This window comes from Brachyistius frenatus, unplaced genomic scaffold, assembly GCF_029030835.1.
Source record: "Brachyistius frenatus isolate BFR_SWC_R1_liver_20210118 unplaced genomic scaffold, ASM2903083v1 Contig_201, whole genome shotgun sequence".
Taxonomy (NCBI): Eukaryota; Metazoa; Chordata; class Actinopteri; family Embiotocidae; genus Brachyistius; species Brachyistius frenatus.
In genome coordinates this window covers 322,857-338,337 of record NW_027210800.1, presented here as the reverse complement: position 1 = coordinate 338,337, position 15,481 = coordinate 322,857, and the positions used below count along the sequence as shown (strand labels likewise).

General features: G+C 41.6%; 1 protein-coding gene across 6 annotated transcripts in view; it reads right to left on the bottom strand.

Moving 5' to 3' along the window:
- The window catches only part of dlgap2a (discs, large (Drosophila) homolog-associated protein 2a), a 133,295-nt gene that overhangs the window by 20,412 nt on the left and 97,402 nt on the right, over window positions 1-15,481 (bottom strand). For 5 of the 6 annotated variants that reach the window (XM_069718893.1, XM_069718894.1, XM_069718897.1 and 2 more), the window contains 4 exons: window positions 15,102-15,316; window positions 6,150-6,218; window positions 4,843-5,002; window positions 3,751-3,967 (listed from right to left, as the gene is read on the bottom strand). In XM_069718893.1, coding sequence (XP_069574994.1) covers window positions 3,751-3,967; window positions 4,843-5,002; window positions 6,150-6,218; window positions 15,102-15,316 — 661 coding nt within the window. The remainder of the gene's footprint in view (window positions 1-3,750; window positions 3,968-4,842; window positions 5,003-6,149; window positions 6,219-15,101; window positions 15,317-15,481) is intronic. The other variant, XM_069718896.1, reaches the window with a different exon arrangement.

The window sequence follows — 15,481 nt, the reverse complement described above, 5'->3', positions numbered from 1 at the left end:
GGGGGGGATATCGTGACGGTGACCTGTGGTAGAAGGACTTCATGTAATCGGGCTACATCCTGAGGCATGTGAGCTAAGTGATACTCCATAGCTGGATCCAAACAGGTTAACTCTGATTGTGAAGCATCTGGGGAGCATGTTGTGGCTGGGTCAACAGATGGTAGGGGTGAACTTTGACAATCTGATTCATACATGGGTGGTTCTAGATCCTCAGCATTAGATGAAGAGTCAACACTCAGATCTAAAGGTTCTGGTTCAGGGTCCATAAACACTGAATCAAGGTCATCTTGATCTAGGGAAGTCAGCATGACTAAGTCAAAGTGGACCAGATCGGCATGATATATAGGGGTGGTATCCACTGGTTCTGGAAGGGGTGGCCACTCTGAGTCTTGGGACTCTGGATCAATGTTTGGTAAAATGTCTTCTAAACTGGAAGCAAAGGTCGAGACTGATGTCATTTGCTCTGGTGGAAAGTCACAGGGACAATCAGGAAGAGTGATAATGGGCTCGGGACTGTCGCTGTCCGTTGGGCTGGCAGAAGAGTCTGTGTCAAGGTATTCTGACACCACAATAGATGGATATATGATGTCAGTCTCTAACATACCTGGTGTAACAGTATCAGGCTCAAATGTGGAAGAATCCCAGACTGGGAGTGGGCCTTGATTAACAGGCGTAGATGAAGACACTGTGGGTAAGTTTGATGCTTTTTCTTGTACTTCTGTTGGGTCTGATGAACCTGCATCTTCTAATCCCGAATACACTGTAGTAGAGCCTTGACAGACTGGATCTGGCTTGTCTACAGTATCAGGATCTGGAAACTCTGAATCTGACATGATGTCATAATCATGTTCCTCTGGTGGAGACACAGTAACGACGGGGACTGGATATGGTAGCTGTATCTTATCTCTTTCAATGGGTTCTGAATTTGAGGATTTCATGTTATCAGGGTGAGAAGGTTCAATATGTGAAAGGGATTCATCAGCTGGGCTGATATTTACGAGCTGTGAAGTGACTGGCATTACTTGTTCTACTGTAAATGAATCCTGAGGTCTCTCGAGAGCTGTTTCTGGTGACATTGGCGTTGCACCATGAGTGCTGACTGGCTCATTCGTGACCATTTCAGATGAACTCACAATTGCATGGTCTGGCATTTCTGGTTCTGGTTGAGCTGTGGAGGGCACAGCAGTCAAGTCGAACAGCTCAGGTTGAACTGCTCTAACAGATGCAGGAAGTATTGGATCCAAAGTAAGTGGTATGGCACTTTCCACATACATTGACTGTGGACAGGCGAGAATGCTGGGGTCCATTGAGAGCTGTTTTGGTAGACTTCGGCGGGACCCTTTCTTTTCGTCCTTCTCTTCTGGACAGTTGACAGCTGCATCGGCTGTGCTTTGCCTGACCAGGACTTTGCTTCTGGCCTGGGTGCCCACAGACACTTTAGACACCTGGGGTTTCTTCTCTCTGACTCCTCCAGTGCCTCTATCTGTCGTAGAGGTTCCAGGCCGTCCTGCCCCCAGCCCTGCTCCTGCCCTCGTTCCTGTCCCTGTACCAGCCCCAACCCCTCCGCCGAAACCTGCCCCCGCTCCAGCCGCTGTGCTGCCTCCCTGGGGAGACCAAGTGTTGTAATGCTGCGTGAACGTGTTGAAATTACTGTTGAAAGCACGTAGCTCCGTACAGAGGTCCCTCCTGAGTTCGGCTAACTCTCGACGCATGGCCGTGACCTCTTCCTTCCACTGCATGCTGATAGCTGCAGCCAAGGTAGCCGACTCTTTGATACTGGCCTGGATGGCTTTTGGTGATGGCCGTTCTGGGGCACTAGATCTGGGAGATCTGAAGAGGCTTTGCGAAACAGGTGGTCCAGACAGAGGTTTGGCTGTAGCCCCCATGTTATCTTCGTGGTAAAACATGTCTCTTCTGATGGGGCAGCCTAGATCATCATGAGTCAAAGGGGCTGTGTCTGCCAACTCCTCATGTATACTGGCCTGGTCAGGTAAACAAGTATCTTCCTGCACATAATTTCTGTCTGGAAGACAAATGTAAATATGTTTCTGTAATACGGCCACAGGTGTGAGCAGCTGGAGAAAATGTGCTTTTTATTGCCACAAAGCATTCACATCAAGTCATGCACTGAATGCCATGAGTCAAAATAAGATAATATCTGAAAGGTGCTAACCTTAATGATTACTGCACCAATTTGTTCATCTGTATACCGCAGATGTATAATACTGTTTATACTAGATTTTAAAACTATGTAGTATCATTTTACAATACAGCAGAGAAGACCTCTCTGATATTGATAAAGCACTCCCATTTTGACTCATTTCCGTTAATGGTTTACACTGCCTTCTCAACCTCAATTTGTAGCATGCATTCTTCACATCTTTTCAATGCACAAAGCTGAAACTTCTAGCTCCCGGCACACATCACAGAGAATGGACAATACTTCTAATAAATGAGGTTAGAATAAATCTTGCATGCTCTCCTGCTCTCAGTTGAGGTAAAGAAATATGAACTTTGTGCAGTGAAAAGAGGCAAAGATGAGCACAGCTTTCAAACCTTTTCCCATCAGTCAGGAAGTACAGTATGAACCCTATTGAAAATGTGAGGTCCAGTTTGACCAATTGAATCGAAGCACTAATAGCTCCATAATAGTGGCAAAATCCATCACACACCAAACTTGGCATCCTAAAAATGCTAAGATATTTAAGTCTACTGAGAAAGCAGTGTAAGCAAACATTTATGGGTATGAATAATTGATCATGAGCACATCTCCAGATGTCCACACCTCTAATTCTCCCTATTGTAGTCCAACTGATGCTAACACATGAATCTACTGTGGGAGGAAGTGGAATCCACTCAGACTTCTTGTCCGGCCACTCTTTCTTCTTTTCTTGCCACATTCTTCATCTGTACAAGGACGCATCCCTTCCTCTGTGAATCCAGCAATCACGGGAATTGTTGAAACCAGCAGCTTACAATTTATAATCAAGGCTCAAGTATCAGTAATAAATGCACGTGTCAGCGGAGAAGGTTTAGATTTATATAACAAGCTCACATATGGGTTATATATGACTGACCAGTGTGACAATTCAGTTACCAGTATAGTCATTGTCAGATTTACATTATTCATTATCCAGTCTCTGTAATAGCATCTCCTCGCATGGAAAACAGGAGAAAATAACTTGTGTGTTTGAGCGAAGACTTTTAAGTGTTTGCAGCACAGCGTAAACTGGGCTTAGAGAATGTATAGTCTGCATATGGTAAATGTACCATTTCTTTGCCCAACAGAGCTGTACACTCACTGTCACCATGTGGCACCATAAAGAAAGTTAGGTTTCCAAAATGTTGTGGAAAAAGCAGTCATGTCCTTATTCTGACCTGATTTTTTATTTCAGACATTTGTGATTTTCAATAGGGTTCATTGCTTTACTCTCTGATGCATCCAGGGGATGAGCAGATGAAGCACTGTATACAAAATACAGTAGGATGAACTGGCGCAGCTCACAAGTGTTAACTACGGTACTCATTCCTCCATAAAAAATGGAAACAAACAAGGGTGATTCATGCAAAGATACGTAGCTGTCTGACAGTACAACCAGCTGATTCACCATATTCATCCATTACCACATATCAACATCACATGTGACCTTTTGGTGACAATTTGTCACAACTTAAACAAACAATAATACCAACATCCAGGATGTCACGTATTGTATTATGCAACTTAATTTGAAGTCTGATCGTCCTTACCTGCGGTAGCCCTGATGGTGGAGGTGACTGTGGAGGCCAAGGGGGGGATGCAGTCATCGTCTTGGGAGTAGCCGGCCTGGATGGCTCGCAGGTAGCTGTGGCTCCGGGTTCTGAAGCAGCCGGGCAGGTCCAGAGCCTCCATGGCCTGAGACTCCACCTCGCTGAACACCGACTCGCACACAGACTCAAACTGGCCATTTATTTCCGTTTCACTCATCTGCCAGAAACAAATGCCATCAGTAGACTTTGTACATTGTCAAGCCAGTGGAGATATATTTTTTACTGGAAAATTAACTGGTTGGTTATAAAAGCTGACAGTGTGTTTGTCATTTTCACTACGAATAAAAACAAATCTTGTTGCTGAAATCAACAAGATAAATATTTTTGTGTTTGAATATTGCCTGCTAGCTATTTCCCCACCAGATGATAACCTGTGGGTTGGTTCCTTTTACTGCAGGACCAAACAGCACGATGTACATTTTCATGATCTCGAGGCCATACTGTATCAGAGAGTGTTTTGGAACATATTTGTTGTTGTTGACAAGAGCTATTCAGTTGTAAGTCATATCTTTTAAAGTCTTTGATACTGACTTGTTCCCAATCGTTGTTTACTGAGTAAAAATTGTTTGACAGTTTTACTTCCACTCCCATTCGGCAATATCAAGAATCAGAGATAAACATCTTGTTCCACTGGGATTTGGAATTAGTCAGTTTAGTTGAGCTTTTAAGACTCCCAACAAATCAATACACCTCGCTTTCAAGAAGGAGATGAATATCTCAACAACCGCTGTTGAAGTCCTTTTATTTATCCCGATAAACAATGTGCACTCAACTGCCTTATAAAATAAGTGTGACTAAAATTAAGTCAGAAAAAAGGATGCCTGGGTTTTAAAGACAATATTAAAAGAAAAGAATGGCATTGACAGTAAAATGAGTTAGGACAGGCTCTTTAAATGGTGTTTTAAAATAAGAACTCGGTGGTGAAAGCTGGAAACTCCTCCAGGTTCCTCAGCAGTCCCCAGTGTAAGAAACTCTGTCCGGGTACGACGTAAGATTGGAAAAATCTTTCCAAACTGAACGGTGCAGACTCACCTGGCTCACTTGGCTAACACAGCTAGCCTGACTGAGGGTGCTGACGGCCCGCATATAGCTCTGGTTCCTGGAGCGAAACTTGGGCGAGTTGTAGTTGGCAGAGGGATCCAGGGCAATGCTTGGATGCATGTCCCTGGTGGCTTGCAAGTGGTAGCTCTGACTGAACACAAAGAGAACGAAAGAAGCAGACAGGAAATGGGATTACAGAAAGGGACATGTTGTCTGAAGCAAGTCAATTAAATATAACTTGATAAAAAAGCCAGTTGACTGGTTGCTCCAGGTATAACATGATAACAAAAACAATTAAGTGCCATTAAGGGCAGCTTGTTTCATCTGGGCAACCTGAACTTGAGAGAGAGACTTGTTATGACATTGTGTCTCTCAAGAGGGGAGGCTCGCTCTCTCTGTGTCTCTCCCTCCACTACAGTGATGTGATCATCGCTGTCCTTAAGAAAAAAAAGGCAGTTCGATTTCTGTTGTGCTGAAACATCCAATCGATGCTTGGAAATGAATGAAATGCAAATCAGGAGCTAGTTAGTGAGCAAGCAGTTCGAAGAGCCCCCCGGTGTCAGCCAGGTCAATTAAATGTGCTATCCCAGCAGGGCGAGCGAGAAGCTCAGAAAACCATGTTGGGTAAGGAATCTGCTGGAGAGAAAATGAACAGAAAGATGCAGTGGAAGAAATGTGCTTTAAGTAAACTAAAGAATACTATGTGAGTCACTTTCGCGATACCAGAGTGAGGTTAGGTTTCCTCCGCCAGATCTATTTGTAATGGCAGGCAGGGATGAGTAAGCAGTTTCTGGGCTTTTTATAGAGATAAACGCTGCTGTTTGGCAGCGAGAAAATGCCAGTGTGATTAAAAGTCTCCCCAATCCATCTTGTGATGCTGTAGCAAGGCCGGGTGTATTTGCAAAGTAATATCAACCTTCTAAACATTCAAAGGCATCGCACAGCAGAAACACCCATAGATTAAGTGTGAATGAAGTTATAAAAGTGAAGAAGCTGTTCAGGGGAAGAAGAAGATACTTTATTTTTAGCACTGTATAAGAAAATAACGTCCCATCACGCTGATAGATGTATAGTAGTGAATCACATCATATCTACATTGTGTTTAACATTGACTTGTGCTTTGGCAGTATGAGCAGATTGCCCCAGGTGACCTCTCTTTGACTGGTCTTGAGTGTTTGCTCTGCGAGGCGTCCATATTGAGTATGTCAGCAGGGCAGCGAGCCAGCTGGCTCCGACATCTGACCACTGCAACATGGCAGCGTGAGAGCGGTAAGGAGACACGCGGAGCCTGTATTCACCTTAAGTCTGCAGCAAAATTGGTGATGTAGTTACGCATGTCACTGTTGATTTTATCCAGGCGGTAAGAACTGTGGGTAGAGAAGAAAACAGAGTTACTGGGTCCCACAAGTGGGATTCGGATGGATGTGACGTCACGGGGAACAAGTCCAATGGCACGAGCTCTGTATGGAATTTGTGGTACGCTGAATGTTTGCTTGGGACTCTTCACCAAAGTGCTGCAAACATTAGGGTGAAAGAATATGACCAACATGACCCTTGTGTGATGATACAAGTGGGAGAATGGTACAATCTCATTTAGTTAGCAGAAGAATTGCCTGGTTGAGGCAATGTCCTCTAAATGAAACATTTAGAAAGGACAAATGAGGAGTGTGTTATGAGTTGTGTCACAGAGTCGGTGCATATAATATCCTCCACAACTGGAAAAATTACAACAAAATAACATCCTAAGCCACACACTCTTTCCCTGTGTGGCAAATTAGATTTAGTTAATTGAGCCAAAACTTCTGCCATTCCCTGAGCAATGAAACTTAGTAAAGCTTTTAGCTGACAAGATCACAGAGCAGCACACTGGCTGAGGCTTAAAATGTGTCTTCCTGCACCCGTTCCTGCCTGCAGAGACGTCTGTAATCATCAGGAGAGGCTGTTTTGAGAATGCGTTGGCCCTTTATCAAATCATGCCACAGAAAATTTCCTCTAATGTTTCTGATTGGTACTAATGCACTTCCATTGTCAGCCAATATCAAGGCAAGGGATGATGGGAATCTCACACTTCCTGTCTTTCATGCTGCCAGTGAAATAACTCTTCCAGACAAAGGTGCAGTTTCAACAGAAGCTGTTGTGTCCTAAATCCTGAGCAGAAAGGTGGAAAATGAATAATAATAATAATAATAATAATAATAATAATAATAAAAATAATAATAATACGAGGGAAAGTGAATTCTGATAATGAAACCATCCTTTGCAGTGAAGTGAATCCACAGCATCGTATATTCTGTTCAAGCTCTGCACCGAAACATCAAGAGGGTTGCAATCTTCTGGAACGAGACTCTCGCTAGTGGAAGATGAAAACGAAACATTTAGATGTTGTGTTTTGTGCTACATTCAAAATAACGGCAGAAAAACTGTTGAGAAAAATCCCTGCAGAGAAGCAGCCTAATATTCATGACACGTCCGCCGCAGTCACAAATCAATGGATCGAAATTCTGCTCTGACCTTGAGATCTGAGGGAGAAACGCTCGTACACGCTGCGATCTAAATGAGTAATTACATTATGTTAAATCAGGAATATTGAATGCTTTGCCAGTGTTAACTTTGATTAATTATGGCAACTGAAGAAGCTAATCATGGATGGTGGGGACAAATAATTATTTTGGAAACTGCCAAAAATGGGTCAGATTTATTGGCTGGTGGGATCAGACGCCGGGTCACAGTCATTTAAGGGGAAACTTTCGGAGATCAACGTCAATTGATGGTGTTCTTCTGTGCATGTGTGTCAATTATCAGTTGTGACATATCGTTACTGATTGACTCATTTTGCTAATGACTAATGGTGAAATGTGCCACATGTCATTCAGTTTATCATCATTAATGCATTCTTTAAACATCTTTGGCAGCGCCAATCGTGACACAAACAGCTGATTCGTATTCAGTTTATCATAGCTGTTGGCTCAGCAGCTTAAAGGACCCTGGGTGTGGGGTGAGGCTGGATAAAGGATTATTTATTAAATCAATCAATGACATCTATCTTTACTTCGAGTGCTCAGGCCTGTTGCAGCTCAGTGCACTTTGACTGTGATGTATTCTTTATTGTTGAGATGAACAAAGAGGCGACGCCGTCAACCACAAAACAGACAGAAAGCTTGAAAGAGGGAAAGATGGAGCGAGGTGACACAACTTGACAGTCTGTTCTCACTTTAACATGATTTGCTTCAGGGAGCCGCTGCTGTCAAATTTGTGTTCGGCCCATCTGAACGCCCCGGAGGGACATCAAATTGCTACAAGTGCCAAAGAAATCCAACCTACACCGTTTCTGTCTCGAATGCAATTTAATCCCGTCCCAACAAGCCCAATGAACCGTAGTAACATCAGAGCTCTCATGTCAGGTGGCACTTGTACCTCTGATGCCTCTTTTGTGTGGGCTGAAAACAGTAACAGATATGGACCACAGCACTGTGGTGCTCAGAATAAAAGTTGAAAATAACCACTGTTGTGAGCAAATCATATGTTCAGGTGCATCGAAGACAATCAAGTGATAACACACATTGAAACTAACAGTTATTTATGTAAACTGTCATTTTCAAATGATTTGAAATGTCTGAGTTAAAAACAGTTATTGTCACTACAGCATGCTTTGTCAGAGAAAGTCTGATCAATAATGTTGTTTTGTCTTTTTAGTGCTCTTTGGTGTAAAACAATCACAGACCACTCGGGTTGGGAAACAGAAGTGTGCCCTTTTTATATAAGCTGGTGTGAAACTGCTCATGTTTTCAGCTGTTTCCTAATAAAGCTCCGTCGACTGAAACACTGAACTACAGCCAGAGGTTTTGGAGTATTTTCTAATTCTCTACTTAAATTGGTGAGAAAAGTGATCTCAGTTACAAATACCTGGATGAGCAAACACAATCTGTTTTAATTAATGACATAATATTCACTATATCCTTCTGGAGTAATAAATCATTGAAGTATTCACAATGAATGAAGGTTTGAAATATTATGTTGATGTCATGGAACAAACCTACAGACACAGCTGATTGCCGGTTAACAAAAACATGTTTGTAGTTATCAAACTTGTTGTCCAATCATAAAAAAACAGCACCGCAGGTATGATTAAGACTTACTTTGACTTAAAAGAAAAAACACTCAAACATTTTGAGTTGGCTATTCACAAGAAATATCTGATGTGAAGAATACCTCGTGAAAAAGAGATCATTTGTTTAAAGCTGAAGGCCAAGGGCTGAAAAATGAAGGTTGAAAAGTCTGAGAAGAACACGCAGCACCACATATGGCCGAAACAGGACGCCAACAAAAGCCATCGTCCCAACGGTGAAGGCAGTATCATGACTCTGGACCAGGGAGGCTGGTCATTATCAAGAAATCTTACAGGATAATGTCGATCAGCTGAAACTCAGTCTGGGACCATAATCAGAGACATTCCTACCGCTAAAAAAAAGAAGATCCTTAGAATTCTGATGCTTTCTGAGAATTTCACCTTAAAGTTAAGAGAAGATCCTTGTAAAGATAAAAGTTATTTACAAAAAGAGAGTTCCTCAGGAGAAACATTGTTAGGAGCAGAGAGGAGGACCTTTAAGAGCGTTACAACTTCCGTAAGCAGAAGAGAAAATTGCAGAAGTACGTTGCACAACAAAGTATGAAAAACGTTCTTTAAACGCTTGAGAGCATGTTAATAGAATGCTACATATTATTATCATGATTATAATATCATGCAGGGATGATGTTTGTGGTTCGATCTCATTCGAGTCGCGCTCACATCACCCGCTCAACGCAATAATGATCTAATGAGCAGTGAGGACTGCAGCCATCAGCAGTAATCACACAAACAAAAGCTGCACTCTCACAGCTTCATATTGGGACGCCGTTAATTTCATTTCCTCTGGATGTCACTGTCCATTCTGTGCACATTATCACAAAGAGGGCAATTTGTGATCAGCTAGTCACATCTTTTAAAAGGATGCAACGTGGTCGACCACTCCTCCTCACTAAGTTCTGTCCTTTTCTTGCTCAGAGTTGCTCTTAAATCACTCCAGAGAGTCCTTGCTTGAACTTTTTAGACTAAATTAAGAGCTCTTCTGACAGAGTGCTTGTGAATTCTGTGCAGAATGACTTCAAAGAAACTGCAGCGGTCCAGTTGAAGATGCAGTGCAGCGACCTCAGGAGAGCTGCTCCCACTAGACGTTCAATAATATCGCTGGACTGAAGCAATTCTGTAAATAAAAATGGTGCGAAATTTCTCTTGAACATTGTGCAGGTCTGATCTGACTCGGTTGTTTTTTATTTTTTGTTTTTTTATAAAGAAAAAAATAAAGTAAAGAAGAGCAAATGTGCTGAGAGGGATATTTTCTCTTTTGGACATGGTATGTAATGGAGACTCTGTTTGTAAAGTACCTCACACATCTTCATTGTTTCTGTACGGCGGTTTGAATACCAATATCCTGTATGCGTTTGATATCGGATGATATGATACCCGGACGATTTCACGGTCGAACGCTGCACCAAATCAATCTCAAATTGTTGCCATCAGAACAATTTCAGAGGATACCACATTATGTCATTATTAGAGTGGGTTCAGGGAAGTATCGTGGCTCCTCAGTAATGACACCCTTGGGGACACTCCTGGCGTTTGAAATGATTGCACCAACAAACCTTCTCCTGCAGACTCGATAACGCTGCCGTTGCTGTCAATGGACTCGGATGCAGGCCCCACAGCCTGATCCATGCTGGTCAATATCTTTGAGCAGAGCCCAGCAGACTCTGGGTCCAACCACTGAGACAACCATTATTCAGAGGGGCCTTGGAGGACAATAACTGCAACTGATAGCCCTTCCTGCTATTGCATGCTCATAAATCATTCACTGTTTACAGCTATTCAGAATGGATCGGAGAAGGGAAGCTTTGCAAGATGTGAAAAAAGCACCGTACTTCACTGTGGCTGCCTCATACCTTACATCATAATCTGAAAGAGCTATGACAGATATCATTATGATCCTCCCTGATCACAATCCATAACATTCGATTTGTCATTATATATCCACTGGGATGAATATGTGGCTTATTATCAAGGCATAAACAGGAAACAACTTGACAGTAAAAGCTGGTTTCTGGATCTCTACTGCTCTGCTTCCTTCTCCCGTCATCCTGCAGAGACGTCACAAAGGCTTAACGGGAACAACAGCAGCGCTCGCCATTAGTCCTGTTAGTGTGCATGCGTGTTCATGTTTTGGGAGGGTCGGGTTAACAGTGGCAATGAGTATTTGTGGATTCTGCGGGTGTTCCCACTCTGATTTCCATGCTTTCACGAAAAGATGGCATTCTGTGTGACAGTAGGAATTTAAAAACCTCTGCTGAATGTAAATGAGCGTGAGTTCAGCAGCCTGAGAAGTGAGACGCGATGACAATGAGAGCGAGACACCCATCAGTGTCAGTCACTATGTTCATCTGGCCTCTTACTGTGGCTGTCTGACATTACATACAGCAGCGATGCGTCTGTCACAGGCCACACGCTACAGTGAGGTCAGACACAAGGTCGTCTTTGCATAATGTCTGCAATTTATGTCACGTTATTTGTCTTTGGGCTTGTGCGGACCAGAGGCTGAGCAGACAGAGATTCATGCAGAAGTTGCGATATCCCTGTGAGGAGTAAAAGACGCTGCAGGGAGGAGAAACAAAATAAGATATATTCACATGCTTCAACAGCAAAAGCAACAACAGACCTAAGCTTTAGTCATACTCCTCCGTAACTGTACTATCTCCTTTGTTATTATAGTGTTTATTTTTGCAATACTATATATTTAAAAGTCATTCATCTGTCTTTCCCTTTGTCAACTGAAGCACAAATATTTATTTGACATTTAATCTCTTTTAATTGAGACAGTATAATTGCAATAAGACTGTACAATAACTCACCTCTGGCAAAATCCATCACACAACAATAACACTGTTGTCTGATTTTCTTGTTTGTTTAAATGTTTAAAAAAAAACTTTGCACTATTGTTTAGTTAGTTTTAATTTAATTATTCTATTTTATTTTATTCTATTTATTGTATATACTGTGCATTTTTATATTTAATACTTTTTACTGTTGTTTTATTGCTTTCCTGTTTCTATAATGCTGCTGTAGCAAAAAAAAAAATCCCCTTGGGGATTCATAAAGTATCTATCTATCTATAATTCAGTATCCAATGCGGATGGAGTAATGCTTCTTTCTATTTTTAGCCACTTTAAGCTTAACCAAGTCATGTCAGTTGTCCAAAGCATGTCGTGTCAGGACTTCTTGATTTGTAAAGCCACAATTCCTTTTCTATCATGAGACCTCATGAGACCAGTTTTCCCATGAATTTATCTTGAACTTAAAGTTGTTCAATATTTGCACCACTACGTGGATCCATTTAATACCAATGTAATTGGGGTCGGGCAAGGTTGTTCAAACCTTACTTGCTTTCAGCACCATCTGCTTGAAGTAGTTTACGGTGGTGCTAGAAATTTATTAAGCATAAATGTGACTGAAAACATCATTTATCATAATTTTCACACTCAATTAAACAAATTACATAAAATAATTATACTGAGGAAAGTGATCCAATATTACATGTGAAAGGCAAAAGTATGTGAACCTCTAGGATTAGCAAGTAATTTGAAGGTGGCATTAGAGTCAGGTGTTTTAAATCAATAGATGATAATCAGGAGTGAGATGACGCCCTGTTTTACCTAAAGAACGGGGATCTATCAAAGTCTGATGTTTGAGTAAGTTCTCAAACAGAGGAGATATCTGAAAAAGAAAGAGCTGAGACTCCATTCAATCAAAGACAGACCGATTGTGTGCAAATGGATGAAAATGAAAACCATTGTTATGCTTTTCAGAAGTGGTCAACCAGCAAAGGTCACTCCAAGAGCAAGGTACGAGGTCACGAACCCACGGCAACTTCTCAGCAACTAAAGTCCTCTCTCGCATTGGCTAATGTTAATGTCCATGAATGAACAGCAGGGTTACAAGCAGAAAGCTACTTCTCTCCAAAAAGAAAATTGCTGCCCATCTGCATGCAAGGCATGTTGCATGGCATGTTTCTGTCTCGCTTTCTTTTTTCACCAAAGCATACGAGTGTCTGTGGCACACGGATTTTAATGAATGTGACACAAAACCTCTGAAAGTCACAGAATTACCAAGAAGCCTTTTTCTTTTATCTTGACTCTACTTTTTTCCGTACAACTCAGATTAAAGGAAGGACAACATCTGACTGTCCAAAAAAAAAGAACATTCAATCAGGCTTACAGCTATTTAAGTTGAGGCTCCAGGCCTTTAATGGAGACCCCCCCCCCCCCCCAACCAATCAGCTCCAAGCTTTGCTCACAAATGCACTCAATTTACAAGAAGAGAAGCAGATAAAAAATAACTTGTGTTTTGAAAGAGCAGGTCTAGGATATCTCTTAAATTGTCATATTATTAAAATAGACTTTTGAATCTTGGCTGTAATTACTATTTTCACTTTCAGCTGTGAACAAAGAGGAACGGGTCCCTCGAAGAGAGAACGAAAGTGAATTTGCTTTGTTGGATTGTTACCTTTAGAAAATTACCCTGGAAAATGCAAAGCTGCCAGACAATGTAATGATTTGGTATTTGAAGTACTATAAGAATCCGATTTAAAATCCCAATAGCTGGTATAGTAAGATAATAAACAACATTGAAATAGTTTTATTTATGGATTACAAACTAAAAAGTGAGCATTGAAAAACTGTTGCAAACAATGGACAAAATAATCATTTTAACAATGTGTAGGACATGTGATGAATATCTTTTGTATCTGTGGCTGGTGTTTTCCCAGGACAATGTTTACGTGGGGAGGAAATGAATGAGATAAAGATGCGAGTTACCACAAAAGGTGAAACAAGTGCAAAAAGTGCTAAAAATTAAATAAATAATAAATAAATAAATAAATATCATGACAAACAACACACAAAGCAGCTGCAAGGAAATCTGCTTCTGACTCTAAACAGCTTTGGAGTAATCTCTGCACTGTCATCGGTGTATCTAATTTTAATATAATTGGCCTTGCACACATAAATATTAAGAAAGGTAGATCATTTCAATATTCACGTTACTGATAACAGCCCAAGAAATGCACCTTCATGTGAAAAACATTGGCTAAAGGCTATTTCACTCCTTATTTTGTTGATCTGACTTCTCTATTATCTAACTTTATTCTTGTCGAATGGATTTATGAATCCAAAATCATAGTAACTCTTCTTGTATATCTCCACAACAGTTGCTTGTGCTCGTTTGTCCTATTACATTCCTCAGCTCGTCTCATCATGTAATCCTCTTATGAGTGTTTTATTGCGCCACCAAAACAAAAGCCCTCGATTTCCTCCCTGTTTGATGGGACAAATCCCAGAAGAACGTGCTGAACAGTTTCTTCCTGCTGACACGAGTACCACAGAATGCAGAGTTCAGCTACGAAGGGCTTGACGCTGACATAGTGGTGCAGTTGTACATAAAAACATGGAAACTATCCAACGCTGCTAAAGAGAACGCACATGAAAAAATAACAAGTATGATGTTGTTCACATCACGAGCTGAGATGGAACGCACTGTTAAAAATACAAAAATGTGTGTAACTTGAAACATTTATTCACAAAGGTTAAAGCTTCTCTCCATGCATGTGAAGGTGCTGCAAGCCGCTCCCCTGCAACAGGAGCAGTCTCGGAGCTTTTTCATTTCCACCCTCGTATAAGTACATCATGAAAATGATACAAAAAACCCCACAAGTTTTACCACAGAAATTACTTCATTTCTAGGGGTTTGAGAAATGACTGACATAGATTTTAACGATACCTTAAACTAAATAAAAGTATAATTAAATACTGAAAGCCCCCTAGTGGTCGGATCAAAAAGTGTCAGTGTCCCTATGTGGGATCCCAGGGGAATCCCTGTGGGGTCAGAGAGGAATCAGCTTAAAACAGTACATCGATTTTTTTTTTAATGGGATTGTTATATTTCTTTTTACAACTGAAAAATGATATAATCACATTAATATGCTATGCATGCTTACTTTCAATACATGAGGTGAGCATGAGCGTTTTTAAGATGGACACTGCTCGCTCTGCGCCAAAACCAGAGCCAAACCAAATACACAAACAAGGACATGCACAAAAAAAACAAGTAAACAATAAAAAGCAAATCACCATGAACTTCTGAAAGCTGTTTTGAGAAAGAGTCATACCTCTGGGAGTCCAGCAGGTCCCTGGGTCTGATGATGGCCTTGACCAGGGTGTCCGGCCGCACCAACTTCTGAGGCGATGTCTTGGGGCTGGAGTCGGACTCTCCGCTCTCCTCGTCCCCCATGGCTTTAACGTAACTGCTGCTCCGCATCCGGCGACAAGGGATCTCGTCATCCTTCCCACCGCCCGGATAACCCGCCCACTCATCCTGGGGCACCTGGTTGGTGGATGGAGGGACGACGACACACATACTGGTTGGTTTTATAGAGGTAAACATGTAGCAGTTGTGACAGTGCACTTATCCTGACAGGGAACACATCCATGAGATATAATGCTCACACATTCAACACTAAATTAAAACTGTAATAACTGATTTCCTCGG